Raw genomic sequence first — 21055 nt, 5'->3', positions numbered from 1 at the left:
CATACTGAGATCGACCCCTGGTCCAAGGATGGGCCTATTCGACTTTTTTCTCTTGAGAATTTGAAATGTGCTTTGGAAAAAATGAGGAAGACTTGAGGCCAATCAATCCAGCCCTGGTGCCCTAGAGAAGCCCTAGGTTTCTGAGGGCCCAGAGCTTCTCTGATTAAGGCTCTTCATGAGGTTTGCTATTTACCTCTCTCTTTGATTCGGTGAAAGGTGCGAGTATATTTCCAATAAATCCCTGCTTTTTTTAAAGGCAAGTCAGATCAGTTTCTGACATTTGGAACAGAAAGACCTTTAACCAAATCATCAGTGGTGGCAAGAATGGAAACAGGAGAAGGAAAGTGCATGAGGCAAGAAGATAGTAAAAGGCTCTGGCCGTCCCTCCTTCCCAGCTGCCGCCCGCCTCCAACCCCGTCTACCCAAACTCCCTGGTTAATTTAATTGCCATCACCCCTCAGACCCCTGACCTGCTCTTGTACTGATAATCCTTCTCAGCAACTCTTGGAGATGGGGTCTGGCTATGAATATAAAAGCTCTTGGTTTTGCAAAAAATTTAAAAATCCTGTTCCCTTTTTCTCTCAGAACTCAGTGGGAAAAGAGAGAACAAAAATAGGAGGTTGACAGGATGACGAAAAATTGAGCCTCCTGACTGTTTTGAGGAATGACAACTGTGGACCCGCTTTCTCAACTTACTGTAAGGCTTGGACGATAGAGGAGATACTGGGAAATCGTATTTCATGAGCTCAAACTACTCAAGAGCAAAGGCCCGGGGTTAAAATACTAGCTCAATGGGTCTGTATGGATTTTGGCAAGTTCGTTAATTCCTTTCATCAAGCTTCCGTTTTCTCCTGTGTAAGTGGGAAATAACAATAGTACCTACTTGTCATTCCTCCTTGGAAAATTCAAATTAGGTAACGTCTGGCTGATAGCATCCAATGCATGTTAGCTCCTGCCATTCTAACTAGCTAGAACCGCACGAGAGAGCCAATATTCAGCTGCTTTTGACCTATAAAATGGCAATTTCATAGGATTCTCCCAACATTACTACTATTTTTACTATTACTCTCTGGGACAGAAAGGCAGAGAAAGGGAGTGCGTCCAGAGTGGAATATGTGTGAATCTATACGGACTAGAACTGGTGAAACCCATCCTCAAGCCTGCATATCCCATACCTCCCCAGTTTCAGACTTCTGGTCCTTCCTCTCCATCCTCCTAAAACCTCTTTCTCAGGTCTGGGAACCACTATAAATCTTCAGACTAGGGCACTTCAAAAAGAATATCTTAATCTTACCTCCCAAAGAAAGCTGTAGAAGGCTGTGTGGCTCCCTGCTCCACAGACTGGAACTCAATGTATTCCTCATAAGCAGATTTTTAACTAATTATTACCCCCTCTAACTGTCCATTGAGTCTCACACTTCAGGTAGGCATGGTTGATCTTTATTACCTGGACTAGTAACTGTGACTTCAATCATTCTCCTTTTCAAGAAATATATCTGAAGTCACAAAGAACTTCCAAATGGGTTTTTGGAGCACAATTGGTTGATTAAGTGTGGAACCGACATACAGATCTTCCTTGGCTTATGATAGGGTTACATCTCAATAAACACATCTTAATTTGCAAATATCCTAAGTCGAAAATGCATTTAATGTACCTAATGTAGCAAACAGCAAAGCTGAGCCTAGCCTACCTTAAACAGGCTCTGAACACTTACACTAGCCTACAGTTGGGCAAAATCATCTAATACAAGGCCTATTTTATAATAAAGTGTTGAGTATCTCCTGTAATTTATTGACTACTGTACTGAAAGTGAAAAATAGAACGGTTGCATGGTACAGAATAATTTTAAGCATATCCATTGTGTACCCTTGTGGTCGTCTGGCTGACTAGGAGCTGTAGCTACTGCTGCCCAGTATCCTGAGAGATTATTTTACTCCATATCACTGGCCCAGAAAAAGATTAAAATTTGAAACTCGAAGTACAATTTCTACTGAAATGTGTCTCACTTCACACCACTGTAAAGTCGAAAAATCATGAAGTTGAAGACCATCTGTCTAATCACAGCCTTTGCATACCTTCTTCTGCAGAGAACACTGTTGTCACTGGGCTAAATGGTCCTTCCCCTTTGTTATTATAGACGCCCACTTTAACTTCATACAGTGAAAATGGCAGGATGCTTTCATTTCTAAAGACATATCGTGGGGTGTCAGGAGAAGTGACCACTGTCTGGATCCAGTTGGTTACTCCAACAGGGCGGAAAGCAACAACGTATCCAAAACCTTCACCATTCTGCAGTTCTTCAGGGACTGGCTATAAAGGAAAGGCATATTAGCTCACGCTTTCACACGAGAGCAAGGCAAAAATAAATGCAGCTATAATGCTGAGTCTTTTGTAAAAGCCATCAAATAATAATCTACATTGTATTCAGTGGTTGGATTAAAAAAGGAGAAAAAGGTCAGGGGGACGGTCAGCTGCTTTTAAATAAACATAGGCCACTCTTTCATAGCCATCAGATAACTAACTGGAATTTTCCTAAATTATTCAGATTTTTGAGCCTCTTGCAGCCCCAATTTGAGTTCCGAATAATAAAGATATACTTTCAGTTGAAATACTGCATCTCTAAATCAAATAAAAATCATCTCATCCATAATGTTGATTTTACAGAAAAAAACTACACATTGACATGATAATTCAGAGCAAAAGAGTAAAACTTTAAAAAAGGAAAGAAAAACAATATATTAAACTCAAAGCTGTATTTGTATCATGTCAAAAATTCCTATTGACACTCCATAATCTCTTGACTTCTTATTTTCCCATCCACATCTTCAAATAATGTAGACCATTCATTCTAGTGCCTTCTGACTTTGTTAATTAATATTTTTCCTATTTATGACTTAAAGCAAAGGCTGAGAGAATGGCTAGGAAGCAGCACGGGCTGGAGAAGTGGCGTGTGCATCACCAGCGGGGGAGCAGCTCCAGAGGTGCTGCTCCAGAGTAAACAGCCAGGACTAGACTCTCACCCCTACGTTTACCAGCCAGATGATCTCGGGCAAATTATTTAACATCCCTAGGCCTTAGTGCTTTCACCTAAAAAATCTTGCGAGGATAAAATGAAAAAAAGATGCAAAATGCTAGGAACAATGATTAACACAGAGTGAACACTCAAAGATATTGGCTACTAGTTCCAGCCACCACCACTAGCACCAGCCAGGATGCCACGAGTGTGGGGAAAGCGTCACCCTGAGGGGCAGGCGCTGTGCAGACACTTACATCCCAGGTGATCACCAGTTCAGACCGGCTCCCACCTCCTCCACTGGCGTCTGAAGGAGGCACTTCCGGCACTGAAAGGTTGGAAAGAAAGACTGAAACCCGGCTAGCATCTGGTAATATTGACCTGAAAGATGACTCAATGTTGTTTACTTTTAATACTTAAAAGAATTTGATCATTAGCACATTACGTGTGTGTGTGTGTGTGTGCACGTGCACATGTGGGTGTATATACGCAATTATATGTGTGTATATATGTGTGTGCATATATATGTGTATATATATATCTTTGAGGGAGATCATCACATGCTTTATTTTACATAAAATTATTAGAGATTCAAAATATCTCAAACAGTAAGAAAACAATGACTCAGTGTGAAGGATTCATCAGGGATGATGATAAATGAATCCCGTACGGACATTTTTTTCCCCCAGTTTCAAAGCTAATTTTTAAATTGAGGTATAGTTGATTTACAATTGTTCAGGTGTACAGCAAAGTGATTCAGTTTTATATATATATATACATATATATACACACACACATATATATTCTTTTTCAGAGTCTTTTCCCTTATAGGTTATTACAAGATATTGAATATAGTTCCCTGTGCTATACAGTAGGTCCTGGTTGTTTACCTATTTTATATATAGTCGTGTGTACCTGTTAATCCCAAACTCCTAAATTATCCTGCCCTTCTCCTTCCCCCTTTGGTAGCCATAAGTTTGTTTTCTATGTCTGTGAGTCTATTTCTGTTTTGTAAATAAGTTCATGTGTATCGTTATTTTTTCAGAGTCCACATATAAGTGATATCGTATGATATTTGTCTTTCTCTGTCTGACTTGACTTCACTTGGTATGATAATCTTTGGGTCCATCCACGTGAGCATGAAAATTTAACTTGGGACTATTTCAAGTACAGATTTAGTTCTCAGAACAACATTGGCTCTATATAAAGATGGCCCATACTTAAATCCTCAAATCCTGTTATGAGACAATCTTTATGAACCTCACACAGGCTTTTATGCTGAGAAATTTACGCTTCGTAAATCCCCTGACACACCTAGAACATGAGTTCCCTGAAGGTGGTCTTGGCTGTGTTCAGAGCTGTACCCACTGTACCTGGAAAGGGCTCAGTGCACAGCAGGTACGTCCTGCCTATGTGCTGTGTGAATCAATGAACTGAGCACCAAGACGGACATGGCTCCCTGATTTCCCACAATACCTCGCATAAACATTATATGCACTGCTCCGTGTAAAAGAGCGTCATTAAAATTATTGAAATGTATTCCATGGCTTCTATCTTGGCTTTGTTCCAAAGTGATATATTGGCTGTATTTCAAACATAATTTTAGTTAGCCTTAATTAATACTACAGACTCTGAAAAGGAATGTCTTAAATCCTCTCTGATGCCTCAATAACGTGATACCATGTACACTTTCTACTTTGCAGTTTCAATGTTAGGCTATTTTTAGCATTATAAAAAGAGTCTTATGGTTAATATTAATAGTTGCCCCACAGGGAAAATTTTAACAATAATTCTCTCTTAATTTAATACTCAAGGGGCCAAAATATACCTATTCATCAATCGCTTAAGCTTGGTGGCAGAATGAGATTTTCCAGCAGCTGAACCCCCAGAAGTCATTATCCTACCAATTTGTCAATGCTTGTTATAAATGAAAACAGCACTTCCCCTGTTAACAGGGTGACTATATCAGATACTAATTATAACCTTAAGTGACAAAAACATATTCACTCTACATGCACTAATGAATGCTGACGATGGACTGAACTCTTGCAAATGTCACACTACATCAGAATCACTTACACGTGTCTTTGGACAAATGCCATATGGCCAGTCTGCCGTTAGATAGTTCAGATAATTGCGACAATGCATTATCGAGGCTGGAGATCAAGTGCAAGAGAAGTGGAAATACACACCCAGAAAAACCTATGAAGCCATGACTCAGAAAACAAAAACACTAACCTGCCTCCTCAGTTCTTACTTTTTCTGAGGGTAAACTGGGTTCTCCACCTCCGATTTTGTTACTGGCTACAACCCGAAATTCATATTCCACCCATGGATTTAACTCGACTACCGTAGCTGTGTGTGTTTTCCCATCAATGACCTCAGGCACTACAAAGGAATATTTCAGAGAGGTAAATGTCTGCACGTCTTAGGGTTGACCTGAAATCCATTCATATGTACCGGTGGCATTTGCCTCTCCCCCTTTACCTGTTGTGGCCGTCTGCCAACCCACGGAGAAAGGGGTCCGTGCCTGGACAGAATAGGATATAACTGGGCTGTGGTTGTCTGTACCTTCTTTCCAAGAGAGTTGGGCTGTTGTATCTGTAATTTCATCTACCTTTACGTCTTCTGGTGGTCCAGGTGAACCTAAGGCAAAAATGCAAACAATATTTAGCAGTTCCATAAACGTCATTCTCTTCTACCAATGTGAAGAACATGCCCCATAGCACTTGAATCCCTTCAACAGATCCCAATTTCGAAAGCACTTAGGGAAAAAGGACATTTACCTGGCAACAAAACTTCCACTTTTTCTTCTTTCACATTCGTGTTGTTAGATATTAAATCTGCATTTTGAGCCATGAATTCCAAAGGCATAATACTCCACAACTGCAAATGAAACCTGCTTTTTGAGTCCTCTATTCAGCAGGATTCCTGCACTGTTTCAAATTCAATATCCTTTACTTTGGGCGCGAAAACATTTTCTTTAATCTTCTGGGACATTCCCAGTTTGTAATCTAGAGTTGTTTTATTCTACCATGCACTCTGGGTCATTTTTCAGCTCAGTAGCAAATCAGTACTTTGGACAGTAGCTCAGACTGGCAAATTTTCTCAGGCATCCTAGATGATCTTGTGTTTTATTTTGGAAGTAGACACACACACACACACACACACACACACACACACACAATCACTACTCTCTTTCATATTAAACACTATTGCTGAATTAATGACATGCTCAAAAACACATCAGCTTGGCAGCAGCTGTGGAATGCTTACTACAGTGAGAGCTATTGGAATGACAGAGTTGAGATTTTTATTTCTTTGAATTAGCACCCATCCTTATTCTCACATCTTTTGGTCTATTTGAGCAGGAGGATCAAATCAATATTATATAACTCACATGTTCATGTGCTATCTCATCATGGTTTTTCAGTGAGAAAGGCTTAGTTAAGATGCGAAATTAAAGCAGCACACAGAGCCATTAATGTTTACCTCTTACTATGAGGTCAGCGGCAGATGAAACACTGTCCACCCCTGTCTGCACCATACAAACATATTTCCCACTGTGTTTCAACTGAATGTTTCTGATCATTAAATCGCCTGACGAACTCTGTTGGAAAAAACAGGTAATGAACATATTGTTAGCGTGAAAACACAGAGACTCTCGAAGGCTATGGCCAACAACACCACTGGAATAAAACCCATATTTAGAGAGAAAACCTAGGTGGTTCCAAGACAGAAGATTGCTACGATGGAAAGTATGGAAATAAAAACAGGTTAAAAACCATACATGATTGCAGACATAGATTTCTGTAGCTAAATAAACAAGTTTTCCCCTGGGCATTTATGGTTTCAAAGATAAATAAGAGCAGAGATTACAGTCTCAGAGTCTATATACTTTCACTAGGGTGACACTTCTTTTTATATCCACTGCTCAGCACCAGCTCAACTCTTTTCTCTGGTTCCATCCTCTTTGCAATTATCTGCCTGAGAAGAAGACGGAAGCATTTAGGTATGTGGTGGGAGATAAAGGCAGCACGACAAGGGGATTACCATGGTTGAAACACTTTTCTGAACACTTTGAAGCTTAAAAAGCCTAATGCTGTTTAATTCCTTCACTCCAGAATTTAGGGACAGTCAGTATGAACCCCTCAGTAAGAAGAAATTAAAACATTTTTAACCAAAAAATAATAGCTGCCCATAAAGACATAGGCTGGCATTCCCCAGTGCCAATTAATGAAGCAAATGTATTTCTAAAAGCTCAACTTCAAATCGTCCTTGTTTTAAAAGAATGTAAAAACAAGTTCGTAAAATGAGTAACTGCAAGCCAGTTTCATGCATTAGTAAAAGTATGGATTGAAATAAACGATTTGGAAAGCAAAGCCCTTTGAAAAGGACCACTTAATGGAAAAATCTCTAAACTGGTATGGAAGAGGACGCAATAAGTAGTTTGTCTTATTAATTAAAAGGCTAATTTTACTCTTGGGTTTTCCCAGTATTTGTTGAAAGATGGTTTCCACTATCCTGCTTTTAGGTAATTTCCTAAGATCTCCTATCAGGTAGTTTCTTAAATATTGCTTCCTATCCTTAGGATTCTTAATGCGCTATGTATTCTCCGTTGGTTGGACTGTATGGCTTTAGCCTGGATTTCTTGAGTATCGGGAAAAGGCAGATGTGAGCTGATTGATGGCTGTAATTAAATGATAATCCAGAAACTGTTGAGTTTACACATTTTACTTTCATCAGGTTAAACCTTTTCCTTTCCCTCCCTCTCTCTTTCTCCTCAGGGTTACTTAGAAATTTATCCCCGGGACAAAGCCTTCAATGCTTGCTGACCTTTAGAAACTCTTTAAATTTTATGAGCTCTATATACTCACAGGAGGTTGATTATCATTTCTATAGGAATCTCTTATTTTCAGTGAAGTAAGAACTGTTACGATTAAATTCCATCAAGGCATTGGGGTAAGTTGTTATTCTTCCCTGTGATTATTTGCTTATTTTGAAAGCAGTTGTGTTAAAAAAGAGAATTGGAAGTAGCACTGTCTTTTTGTCCTCAGACACATGAATACAGCTTTTAGACACATAAGCTCATTTTCTTTCTTGAAGGAGTAAAAAAAGAGATTGATGTTGGGTTTGTCATTTTTGTTCACTTTGGTATTGATGGGTAAAGAGACATATAACTTAGCTAGCTTGTGTAATAACCAAACCATCTTCCTGAAGAAATATAGTTAGGCTCACCATGAAGGGAAATATAATTTTTAATTGTATTTTACACTGTAGAGTGAAAACGGAAGCAATAAACACGTACACGGTAGGAACCATTGATTTCTTTTTTCAGCACTAACATGAAACTGAGTGGATGAATACATAAATGAAAAATAAAATGTAGCAAAAACTAAGGATCCTGTACTTAATTTTTGTCTTTCTCTGTAGACTATATTTATATTGTTCCTCTTCTAGTGCTTTTTCTCTCTCTCACCCTATCTATTGTCTTTTAATGGAGCAATATGAAGAGTCAAGATTCATCTTAACAAAAGTTCATCGAAATGCTTGCCATACTAGATTCACTCGAGGTTAGAGAAGTGTGTTATACATGACCTCTGCTCTCTAGGATGTAAACCCAAGTCAGGGATATATATATATATATATATATATACTATATATACTATATAGTATATATACTATATAGTATACTATATACTATAGTATATATACTATATAGTATACTATATATATATACTAGTATATATATATATATGTGTGTGTATATATATATATACACTAAGGCAGGATATACCCATAATCTGGCAATTCCATTCCTAAGTAATACATACTTCAGAGAGATGTGTGTGTATGTTCATCAAGACATTTATAAGAACGTTTGTGGCAGTACTAACCATAATAGCTAAAGAATGGAAACAACCTAGTGTCCGTCACAAAAAGTAGCTTAGTAAGTAGTGGAACACTCATTTAAGGAAATACTATTAGACCATGAAAATCAATGAACTATAACTATATAGACTGACATAGCTAAGTCTCAACATAAAAGACATAAATTAGAGAGAAAGGAGTACAATGATACTAATCTATCATACCATACATCTAGACTGTGACTATCTTTGGAGGGATATTTAGTACTGCAGCGAGACATCACAGGGACTTCTGGAATAGGGTTCATGTTGCTTCCTAATTTCATCGTTGGTCACCCGAATGTGTTCATTTTGTGAAAATTCACTGGGCTACACACTTATAATTTGTGTATTTTTTGGCAGAACATAATGACTCTCAAGGTGCCGTTGTTATAATGTACAACTATAGCTCTAAACGTTCCACTATAAATAGGACCATCAGTGAAAAGGTCAAATAACATGGCTGTTATTCTAAACTCCAGTTTCTTTCACAAGAATTAAACGTTTAATAATAAAAGTGCAATTAATTAGAACATTCTATAATTTCTTATTAAGATACGATGGAGGGCTTCCCTGGTGGCGCAGTGGTTGAGAATCCGCCTGCCGATGCAGGAGACACGGGTTCGTGCCCTGGTCCGGGAAGATCCCACATGCCGCGGAGCAACTAAGCCCGTGAGCCATGGCCGCTGAGCCTATGCGTCCGGAGCCTGTGCTCTGCAGCGGGAGAGGCCACAACAGTGAGAGGCCCGCATACCGAAAAAAAAAAAAAAAAAAAAAAAAAAAAGATACGATGGATTATTCCCAGACATTAAAAAAATATAAAAAAGGAAAAGGAAATTCCAAAGGGAAGTTTCACTTATATCAAACCAATTCTTGTCCCCATCAATTTTCACTGCTAATGGTTAGAATATAGTCTGTTACTGATTAACTATGATAAAGGGGACAGGAGAGGAACGTCCGAAAAATCCAAGTAGCATTAGTCTAATTGTGGTAAAATAGCATTTGATAGATTATTTTTCAGTATATTTATCAGTAAAATTGCATCTATTATTTAGATACATTTAGAAACATGCTTCTAATTCCTCAGAGTGTAAGTATAAAACAACTTAACAAACATTACAAACATTAATAATCTTTGAATAAATTCTTAGGAACACTAATAACCCTTTGAATAAAAATAGCTTCTACTTTATTATCTGCTAAATTAGTTTGTTAGTCTTTCTTTGTATTGTTTTCCTAAACTCTCCTTTGCCCCCCTTCCCTCAAATAGAACGGACTAGAATTGGGACAACGCAGAGTCAAAGTTTCATTTTCTTCACTTCGCTTGTCCCTATTGTCCTTAAAACGTCCCCCTCAAAGTGCAGCAGTGTAATTCCCAGTCTTTCCAGAAAGCAAGTCCTTTTTCTATGCCGCTGATCACAGCATTATTTGAAAATGGAGCTTTTAACAGTGCAAGAGGTCTGTTCCTACAGCTTAAACAGGGGTTTAGGAAGAGGGAGACATTTCTCTAAGCCATATGAATTTTAACTCTTTCTCTGAAGTGCTATCTTTTAAAATAGGATCATTCATTCCAAAACTATTCATTAAGCAATGGCTATACTTTAGTCACTGGGGATACAATAGTGAGCGAAAAAACCAGTCCTTATGTTCATGGAGCTTACAGTTGAAAGACAGCCATTAATCAAATGACTACCACAAATCAATGTAAAATTACAGTGTAATGCAAGTTCAAAGTACACAGACGACTCTATGATTCTGGAGTCTCAATGTATTGATAGTTGAGCTAAGATCTGCAATACGAATACAAGCTATCTAGCAAAAGAGGGTAAGAAAAAAATGGTCTACATTAGAGCACTTACCCATATGCAGAGACTCTAAGGCAGGTGACAACATAATCTCTTTTGGGAGTGGGAGGGATAGGCAATGTCAGGGGGCATAGTTAATCCACAAATCCACAGGAATAGGCCTCTCCCACTACCAAAAGCTCCATTTCTGTGCCCAGAAAACTAAAATTTCACTGTAGCTAATTTCAGGTTCATATTCATGTCTTAATGATAGTAAATTTTCTTATTATATTTGAAAAAACTTGTAAGCTTTTCTAGAATTACTTAATTATCTAATTAGTTGTTCACCTAATTATACAGATTTCTCCTAGAAAAGATCACATTTCCGGAACATGTTACAGGTATAAACAGTATATGGATTTATAAGTCAAATCACCTTTGAAATAAATGCTACGAGAAAAATCCAGTGAGCATGTGAGATGAAAAAGAAGATAAGCATGTTAACACTTTCCCTATATTTTCTTAGGTGATGATGCTAGTAGAATTTTTGATGTAGTTGAAAAACCACTCTGCACTGAAAGAAAAACACTGCAAGATGTGATAACCCACGCCAGCTGAAGGTAAGAAAGCAGACAACTCACTACTAATTACATGTAAGCTGAGAGTACATTGTGAGATCGACCATGTGCTACAAATCAAGGTATAAAATAAATCTTGGAACTTGGAAAACCTCTTGACCCCTGCAAATGTGGCATGCACTTTGAATAAAACAAATTTTCAGTAAAAACTAATTTCCTAGTAGGCACTCTTGATGTAAAAGCTGCTGATGGACTACCAAGAAGCATAATTTTCCAATTTAAGGGGAAAAAAAGCATTTTGACAACTATTTGGAAAGCAAGGTAGAATAGAAGCTCCTCCTTTTTAAAAATCACTTTACACAGCCTGTTTTTGTATAGATTTTAATGTTAAATCATTCATCTCATCACTGGGTTGTCTTCCAAGTCCTGACACTGCATGTAAATCATACACAGGTGACTAGAAAACAGTCAAGCCTACAGGTTACTTCTGAAACTTGAGTGGTGTTTTTCTCTGCGAAGGTCCCTAAGGGAATTGGTGGCAGATGGGTCACCTCTGTATTTCTGACCAACCAAGTTAAATCTTGCCCATCCCTACCCCAAATGGCTGCAACAAGGCCACCTTTGTTACAAATGGACACTGGCCACCCAAGGAAGAGAAATAACTCGCAACCACTGAAACACGAAAATGGGCCCTAACACTGTAAACAATTTTAGTTTTTCTGACTGATTAATAATTTCTTCTGAAACTGTCTGATGCCTGGTTGTCCAAACAGGTGGTATCTAGTGCAGGTAATACGCAATCTGTTCACATCAAAATTTTTCGACTTTCTTTAGTACCAATAAACTGAAATAATTGATCCATTACAGGATTTAGAGACCCAGCTTGTCCTGTCATAAGTGTTTTGAAAGAATAACACATGAAAGATAAAAACTTGGTCAAAGACCTTCATGCATATTTTAAACTGTTTCAAATGCCCAAGTTACCTTAAAGGTATCAGCTTTTTAATTTCAACATCAAGTTCACAATAACAACTTGGGGATTTATTTTTTTCTGGCCAGTATGGAGTATCTTACTGGAAGTTGGTGATCTCAGGATCCAGTGTCTATTCCCACAATGATTGTACCTCAGTGTTTGCTAAACTTCAACCATTAGAGTTACACCTCCACTTTTCTTTTTTTTTTTTTGCCATATTCCAGTACTAAATGCTCTATTTACTTGTTCCTTAAACTGTTTAACTTTCTTAAATAATATGGAAGTCAATACAGAAAATGTGTACTTTTATCTAACATGGAAAACAGCTGATCACAGCTGATAAAATGAAAACAGTGAGTGGAAAATAATGTAAATGGACACCAGCTGGGTACTCTGAAAGTCTCTGAGACTTGGACCTTTGCTCTTTTAATTAAAAAGGGAGATTAGCAAAAATTAGAAAATCATTCGTGACAAACCTAACACCATACTGAATTTTTCTCCTTGATTTAACCTAAATCACTGAAATGAAATTGAAAATAGAATAGATCTCATTCTGCATTAATTAATATTGCCTATTGGGCACCTCGTCTGTGCTTTGCAAAACACTGGGCTACCCAGATCACTTAACCCAGTAGTTTTCAACATTGGCTGTACAATAACTTCACCTGGAGGGTCTTTAAAAACATACCAGAAATCCCTAGGCCACATCCCAGAACAGTTAAATCAAAATAGACTAGAAAGAGGAGACCCTTTAGCTGATTCTAATGATCAGTTAGTATCTAAAAGCATTAAATGCCTGAGATTTTATATTCTTCACATCATCACTCCTCCTGGGAATGAAAGCTTCAAGATAGTCACTCTTTTCCCTAGCTATAAAACTCTGCAATTAATAAATGCATAAAATAATCATTAAGTTAGGTTGTTTAGTGCTGGGTTTATAAGCTGAGAACAGAACACCTGTACATATTTTCATTCTGGAAGATGGGTGAGAAAACTAGTATCTGTGAAACAGGTACTATATGTCAAGTACAAGGCGCATTTCCTTGACATCAGATTGCCTTGGTATACCTGTCGTCATTTTAAAAACACTAGTCATTGAAATAATTCAACATGGTGATAGATTTCTATAGATTCATATAGAAACTTACTGTTAGTCAATGTGAATCACCCTAGGATTACTCTGAATTGATGTGACGACAGTTCAGAATACAAGTATTTCAAGTCACAAGAGCCTACCCTGAGTAACAGTTTATCTCATAGATCACAGGTCTTTTTTTTGTCTTTGTTGCTTTTACCCTCATATTAGAGGTTTAAAATATACTGGGAGCAGATCTGCCCCTTGCAGAATTATAAGGTTACTATACGAAAAAGGAAATCCATTGATACAAAGGCACAAAAAGCCACTGTTTCATGGAAACTTGACCAAGTTGTGCAAATGTCTTGTGCTCAAGTTTTAGTTCCAATTACTCTTGCTGTGTAATAAATTACCTCCCAAAATTTAGTGGCTTAAAAAATTGATGGGCTTCCCTGGTGGTGCAGTGGTTGAGTGTCCGCCTACCGATGCAGGGGGCGCGGGTTCGTGCCCCGGTCCGAGAGGATCCCACGTGCCGCGGAGCGGGTGGGCCCATGAGCCATGGCCGCTGAGCCTGCGCGTCCGGAGCCTGTGCTCTGCAATGGGAGAGGCCACAACAGTGAGAGGCCCGCGTACCGCAAAAAAAAAGAAAAAAAATTGATGATCATTTACTCTGCTCAGCAATATATAATCTGAGCAGAGATCAGTAGGGGGACAGCTCATTTCTGTTGTAAACCTCATCAGGAGGGGCAGCTAGAATGCGGACAGGCAAGCCAGCTTACATGACTGGAGAGTGGTATTGGCTGTTGGCTGGGAGTTCAGCCATTCTCTTAAGGTAGACCTCTCCACCATCTGCTTGAGCTTCCAAGCAGGAATTCCAAGAGAAACTGCACCAATGGAACAAGGTGGAAGTGCATGCATTTTTATGAGCTAGCCTCAGCAATCACAGAGCATCACTCCTGCTTTTCCTTATTGATCAAAGCAGTCACAAAGGTCTACCTGGGTTCAAGACAAGAGGCATACATTTCACCACCTGATGGGGAAGACTGTCAAAGTCACATTGAAAGATGAGCAAGTTGGGTACAAATTGTGCCTTTGCAGTCACCTTTGCAAAACACCATTGGACACGTCCCTCCAGATCCATTCTGTACGTGCCATACTGCTTCTTTTGGAGGCAGCTGACCTACATGGACTATATAAAATGGTGCCCTTACTTTCTGTCTTTTCCTTGGGTTCCTCCCATCAGGAAATCTGAGGGAGGGAGAACAGTGAGTTCGTGGTATTTGTTTATCAAGATTCATCCCTGCAGGGTTGTTTACTCTGACTGTGCCAAGAACCCAAGACAGACTTAAAACAATCCCACCAACTCTGATCTAGATGCCCTTTCATGTCAGGAGCCTATGTGTGAGCCAGAGAAAGGATACCCGCAGTCAGAGAGGAAATTACACTCTCTCCCAGACGAGTTGCTCCCAAAGAGATCACACCAACTTTACTACAACTTCAGACCAATGTATTCCCAGTTTTCCTGATAGTCTGGAAATAAATAAATAAATATATCAAAGCCATATTTTAAAAGATGATAAAAAAGACTAGGTTGGGTGCCAAATCCAATCTATCATTAGACTATTTTTGTTGTAAACAGTTATGATCTAAAATTTTAAAGTCAGTATTAAAAAATGGTTTACAAAATCAGAGTGTTTACTGTTATAAAAAACAGCTAAAATTCCTGGGTTTTGTGTCTAAAATTTTAAATTGCCCCAAATGAGCCATTTATTCTTCACTTTCTTATTCATGTCCAGATCAATTAAACGGTATAATTAAATACTGTCTTGCAAAGTAGAATAATTTTCTTTCTGAAATCGGAGCATAAAAATCCAAGCCACTATGGACAATTACAACTCAATAATAAGAAGGCAAATAACCCGATTAAGAAACAGGCCAGTCACCCTGACTTCTGATTTTCAATTGACATATAAGCAGTTTAGCAGTCATCACTCTGTTCTAACAACAAGTAAAAGCTGAGAAACTCCTCTTCGATCTGACAGAGAAGCGAGGCCATGGAAAAAAACCACTGCCTTCAAAAGTGGAGAGACAGACCAACGAATACAGAGAACCACAAGTTACTGGAGCAGAAATCCGCCAGCAGAAATTTCCCTGGGAGCCAGGACTGGGGTAGAGAAACCCAAACTGTGATGGATGCATTGTTGGAGGGTCAGCGTGGACAGGTCTGAGAGCTAACACTCCAGGGAACCCAGACACAGGCGGTTCCCCATACTTTTCTGAGTTTTACCTCCAGGAGCTCTACTGGGTCCTCACAGGGAATGGTGAAGAAAGATCCCCTCATGTTTCTGGCAGGGAAAGGGAAAATGAACCATTACGAAATAAGCCAGAGCACTCTGTTCTTCTGAACAAAGGTTGCCTTTAGGAGAAACTATTTTCCCAGAGCCTAACCCGCTGGGGTTTTGTAAGAGCCTAATACCTCTTCCTAAGAAAAATACCTCAATCCTGATCCCTTTAGCTTCCCACACGGGGGAAGGGAAATACACAGCTCCAGTACCTCCAGCCATCCTGTCTCACCAGATGGGAAAGGAGGAGATGAAGAAGCACTGCGGAAGTTCACCAAAACAGCAGACCAAGTCACAGGACTGGAGGACACTTCCTCTCACCACCCCACGGACTCACCACGATATTTGTAAAGGCCTGCTCACTGCAGTTCCTTTCAGCTACTACGCATCACGTATGCCTTTCAACAGAACAATTACCGGGCACATGAAAACGCAAAAAACACAGTGTTAAGAGGCCGAATACACATCAGAACAGGCATCAGATATGGCATGAAGTATCAGACCAGAAATTTTAGAGAGCTATGATTACTATGCTAAGGGATTTAATGGAAAAAAATAGACAGATTGCAAAAAGAAATGGATAACATAAGCAGAGGGATGGAAATTCTAAAAAACAAAAAAGAAATGCTAGTGATCAAAAACACTGTAAAGAAATAAATAATGGCTTTCAAGAGCTCACTAGTAGACTAAACATGGCTGAGGAGACAATCTCTAAGCTTGAGGATATGATGATCAAATCTTCCAAAACTTAAAATGAAAGATGAAACAACTGAAAATAAAGAACAAAATACTTAAGAACTGTGTAATGGAGATATCAGAAGGAGAAGAAAGAGAAAAAGGAAACAGAAGTAATATTTGAAGCAGTGGTGACTGAGAATTTCCCAAATTTATATCTGAAATCAAACCACAGGCCTCTCTCCAGAGAGAACGAAAATGATAGGTTAGAAACACGGCCCTCCATAAGGAAAGGAAGAGCATCAGAAAATAAATAAGTGAAATATTCTTAATTTATCTAATAGATTAACAGTTTTTTCAAAATAATAATTCACTGCTAGGAGGAAAGCAAAACTAAACATACTCGTACCATATGACCCAGAAATCTTACTCCTTGATATGTACCCAAATTGAAAACTTCACTCCACACAAAACCTGCACACAGATGTTTAAAGCAGCTTTACTCATAATTTCAAAAACTTGGAAGTAACCATGGTGGCCTTCAGTAGGTGAGTGGATAAACTACCATATCCAGTCAAAAGAAAAAAGAGCTATTATGTCATTGAAAGATACAGAGGAAATATAAATGTATAGTACTAAGTGAAAGAAGCTAATCTGAAAAGGCTACATACTACGTGATTCCAACTATAGAACATTCTAGAAAAAGCAAAACTATGGAGATAGTAAAGATTACTGGTTGCCAAAGGTTGGGGGAGGGAGAGATGAATAGATGGAGCACAGAGGAATTTTAGGGCAGTGAAACTACTCTGTACGATACTCTAATGGTGGATACATGTCCTTATACATGTGTCCAAACCCAATGAATGTACAGCACCAAGAATGAACGCTAATGTAAACCACGGACCCTGGGTGATAATGATGTATCAATGTAGGTTCACGGATTGCAACAAGTGGACCACTGTGATGCAGGATATTGACAGTGGAGTAGGTGGTGCACGTGGGAGGACAGGGGTTGTATGGGAACAACTCTTGGTACTTTCCGCTCACTTTTGCTGTGAGCTTAAAACTGCTCTAAAAATAAAATTTATTAATAAAAATAAGTCAATAAAATACTTATTAATAACAAGTACAAACTAAATAAAAATTTTACAAGTTACAAAGGACCACATCCTTCATGATTCCATTATATGAAATGTGGAGAACAGGCAAATACCAGAGCAGCAAGTAGCTTTGTGGTTGCGTGGGGCTGGGAGTGTTGGAAGGTGGAAGAGCTGGGGGAGTTATGGATAATGGGTGTGAGGTCTCTTTCTGAAGTAATTAAAATATTCTGAAATTGAGGACGGTGATGGAGGCACATCTCTTTGAATATAGTAAAAGCTGTTTAATTGTACACTTTAGTTCAATTATATAAGGTGTTAAATAAATAAGCCACCATGAAGCAAAGACAATGCTATGATTAGCAGACACCATTTACCTCCTCATTCAGTTTGATTGATCTGTTCATTTATTGGATTTACTAGAGTTAAGCCTATTTTTGACAAGCCCTTTTTTTCAGAACGTATTCATGAACCTTAGCCCCAGCCCCTTTGCCAAACAAAACCAAACCAAAATTATAAACTGCTAGTTCTTTCCTCTGCCTCCAGAGATGAGGTATTTTAAACCTGCAAACCACAGATGCAGGTAAATATATCTGTTAATCACAATTTGGAGGATCTGAAGTAATCATAATCAATATTGAATGAATTGTTACTGACTCTCTTAGAACTTTCTTTAGAGATTTTTTAAAAGCATCTGTACATATGGTGTTTGGATTTTCATGTGCTGGTATACACACAAACATATTTACAGGTACACAAACATACACATTACTGTCTCTTTGATGGTAGCTTACAGTTTTCAACTGGCTAACAGTAGGGTGGGTCCAGTGGTGGAATCCCAGTATGCCCTAAGCTCAACAGTGAACAACTGACAACCCCACCCCTGAGAAAAAAAGTCAATTCCAAAGAATTGGAGTGATGTCATTTTATGGAAGGTTTGCGGGGAAAAATATGAAATTCACATCAAAATCTCCCTGAAATATTCTTTAAACATCTGCATCCCTCCCAAAGTTTCTCTCCTAGTATCGCTAGCCTATCTAACTTCCCCAAAGTTTCTTATGTAACCCTCCGTGAGCACTAGTTCTAAAATCTTCATCCCTTCAAATTCCTACAGCTTGAATATCCCATTCAACCCAAGAAAAGTTATGAAAACTATTAGGAAAAGAAGAATACAGATTTTTTGACTACATGAAAATGAAAACTTTTACTCTATGAGTGATAAAATAATAGACAAAGTTAACATAAAAGTGACATACCGAAGGAAGATATTTCCAGCGAATCACACTAAGATATAATTAATAGCTTGACTACATAAGGACCTACTGTGAATCTGTAAAGCAAAAGGCTTGAGTTCTAATGGAAGAAATGAGCAGAGGATACAAATTTGCAAGGTACGGAAGAGGGACAGGAAATTGCCAGTACACACTGTGAATTTGTGTGTAAGTGAAGGATTTCCTGCTTGACCTAAGGAGAACACTGTCCAACGGACACAAAATATACATGAGATGAAAATCTATTATATGCAAATGTCAATATCATTACTGTGTTTCTAGCAAAAATAAAATAGGTCTTATCTGGCTGATGGTTGTCTTGAAGCAGTGTGTGTTTTGTTTTTGTAACTTTCGGAGGTCATTCTCTATTGCTAGATTTAAAATAATTTTTGGAACACTCTTCTACACAATAACCCAGGCAGCTGGGCTATTGTGAATTTCTCTAGCTAGAAATTAGGTAATTTTTTGTTTTCTGCAAAAGTAATGATGCATTTCATGAGTCAGTATTAAGCTCCCAATTTTCTTGATTTGGAGGAGTCAGTCATAATTCTGAATCTTTCTTAAATATCCAAATTACTAATAAGCAAAATGGAGAGACTCTCCATCTTACTATTAATCTGAGAAATGAGAAACTGTTGACAATGAGATATCACTTCTCAATCATCTGTTTGGGAACATTTTTATTGAAAACCTCAAGGGAAAAAATCACGTGTGGAAAAGAATGTGGGGCAACAGGCACTTGCCGCTCTGCTGATGGGAATGTAAATTGCCGCAGCTTTCCCAGAGAACACTTTAGAAGCACTCCTACCAGCAGTGCTAGCAGCAGTAACAGTAACAGCAAGAACAACCGCAACAACAGCTAACATGGGACGTTCTGAAGTATTTTATACACATACCTCAGAATAAATGACTATTATCATGTCAGTTTTACAGATGAAGAAACTGAGGCAAAGAAACATTAACAACAGTTCATAGGAGAATGAAATAGGTTACAAGAGATGGAATTTTGAGTTCCGGTGTTTTAATGATGCAACTATATGTATAATTCCAGTCCTATCCAGCAATTCATACCTGAACAAATACCTGCCAGAAAACTTCCTGGGAATTACTGACAAGGTGTCATTACTCTTCTTTGAAAATACTGTTAATTATTCTTTTCCTTACCTAAATACTCTCAGAATTGTCTAAAGTGGTGTCTGATTGCTAGTCATTTTAGAAGCATGGGAAAAAAATCAAAGAAAAATGAAAAGCCTTACAATATAAAAGCTGCTTTGCTTCATCTAGGAGCACTGATTTTTTTTTTCATGATTCTTTCCCTGTCTCGCTCCACATCCAATCCATCCATCCACCCTAAGAGAGTACTGGAGTTGTCTTTATTTAGGCCTTGTGTACTTGTGCAAATTATTAACATGCATTTTATATATCTTTTGAGGGACCTTTTTGTCCCATTATACTGCTTACTGGTTACTGTTGATACATAAGTAAGCTATTACTTTTTGTGAATTTATCTTGTATCCCAGTAGTTGACTGAACTCTGATAATTTTTTAAAAATTTTAGAGTTGATACTATTGGGTTTTGAGTAGCCCTGATATCATTTTGTCCAAATAATGGTAATTTTGTTTCCTTATTTCTAATGTTAGACCTTTTATTCCTGTTCATTCTTTACTGAATTGGCCCAAACACCTCCAAATGATTTTAAAGTAAGGGTACCTGTGTGCATTCTGTCTTAATGTTGATTTAAATAAAAGTATTCCTGATATTCCCTTTAAAGACATTTTTGAGATGTGGAAGAAGTATTTTTCTGTTCCTACAACTGGTCATTAATTTAATTGAATGTCTTATAAATGCCCATTGAGAATACAGTGGTCTATTTTATTATATCTATTGATATGAAGCATGCACATTTCCTAGATCATCATCTAGTGCTTACGAAAGTTTACTCTTTCAGTATGATGTTCAGTTGGTTTTTGCTAAAATTTTATTTAGGTTTTCATACTATATTCATGAAATCGATTCATATTTACTAATTATTTGTTATCTTGCCAGGTTTTGTTCTCAGGAATATGCTAACCTTACAAAATAAACTGAAAAGATTTAAAACTTTTTATATTGTCAAATAGTCTATATAACAATTTATCTATTTCTTAAAATCTTAAAAAAAATTACCAGTAAAATTCTAGTCTTAGAATCTTTTTCTTTGTGGGGGAAACGGGGGGTGGGTGTTACTAATTTACAGTTTTTCGTGATTAAGAATCTACTTAGCTTTTTAAATTCTTATTAATTTTGATCACTTATGTTCTCCCCCCAATTTTCTACTTAATTAGGTTTTCATATAT

The 21055-nt window shown here is 37.9% G+C and overlaps 1 protein-coding gene across 2 annotated transcripts in view; it reads right to left on the bottom strand.

Annotated features, from left to right (window-relative positions):
• CNTN3 (contactin 3) overlaps window positions 1-21055 on the bottom strand; it is a 245037-nt gene that overhangs the window by 31272 nt on the left and 192710 nt on the right. The window contains exons 13-17 of one of the 2 annotated variants that reach the window (XM_059075925.2): window positions 6507-6624; window positions 5502-5660; window positions 5253-5402; window positions 3272-3342; window positions 2077-2311 (exon numbers count right to left, since the gene is read on the bottom strand). In XM_059075925.2, the coding sequence (XP_058931908.1) occupies window positions 2077-2311; window positions 3272-3342; window positions 5253-5402; window positions 5502-5660; window positions 6507-6624 (733 nt within the window). The remainder of the gene's footprint in view (window positions 1-2076; window positions 2312-3271; window positions 3343-5252; window positions 5403-5501; window positions 5661-6506; window positions 6625-21055) is intronic. The other variant, XM_059075926.2, reaches the window with a different exon arrangement.

This window comes from Kogia breviceps, chromosome 10 (assembly GCF_026419965.1).
Source record: "Kogia breviceps isolate mKogBre1 chromosome 10, mKogBre1 haplotype 1, whole genome shotgun sequence".
Classification (NCBI taxonomy): Eukaryota; Metazoa; Chordata; class Mammalia; order Artiodactyla; family Physeteridae; genus Kogia; species Kogia breviceps.
The sequence above is the reverse complement of the archived record's forward strand: the minus strand, read 5'-3'. Positions and strand labels throughout refer to the sequence as shown.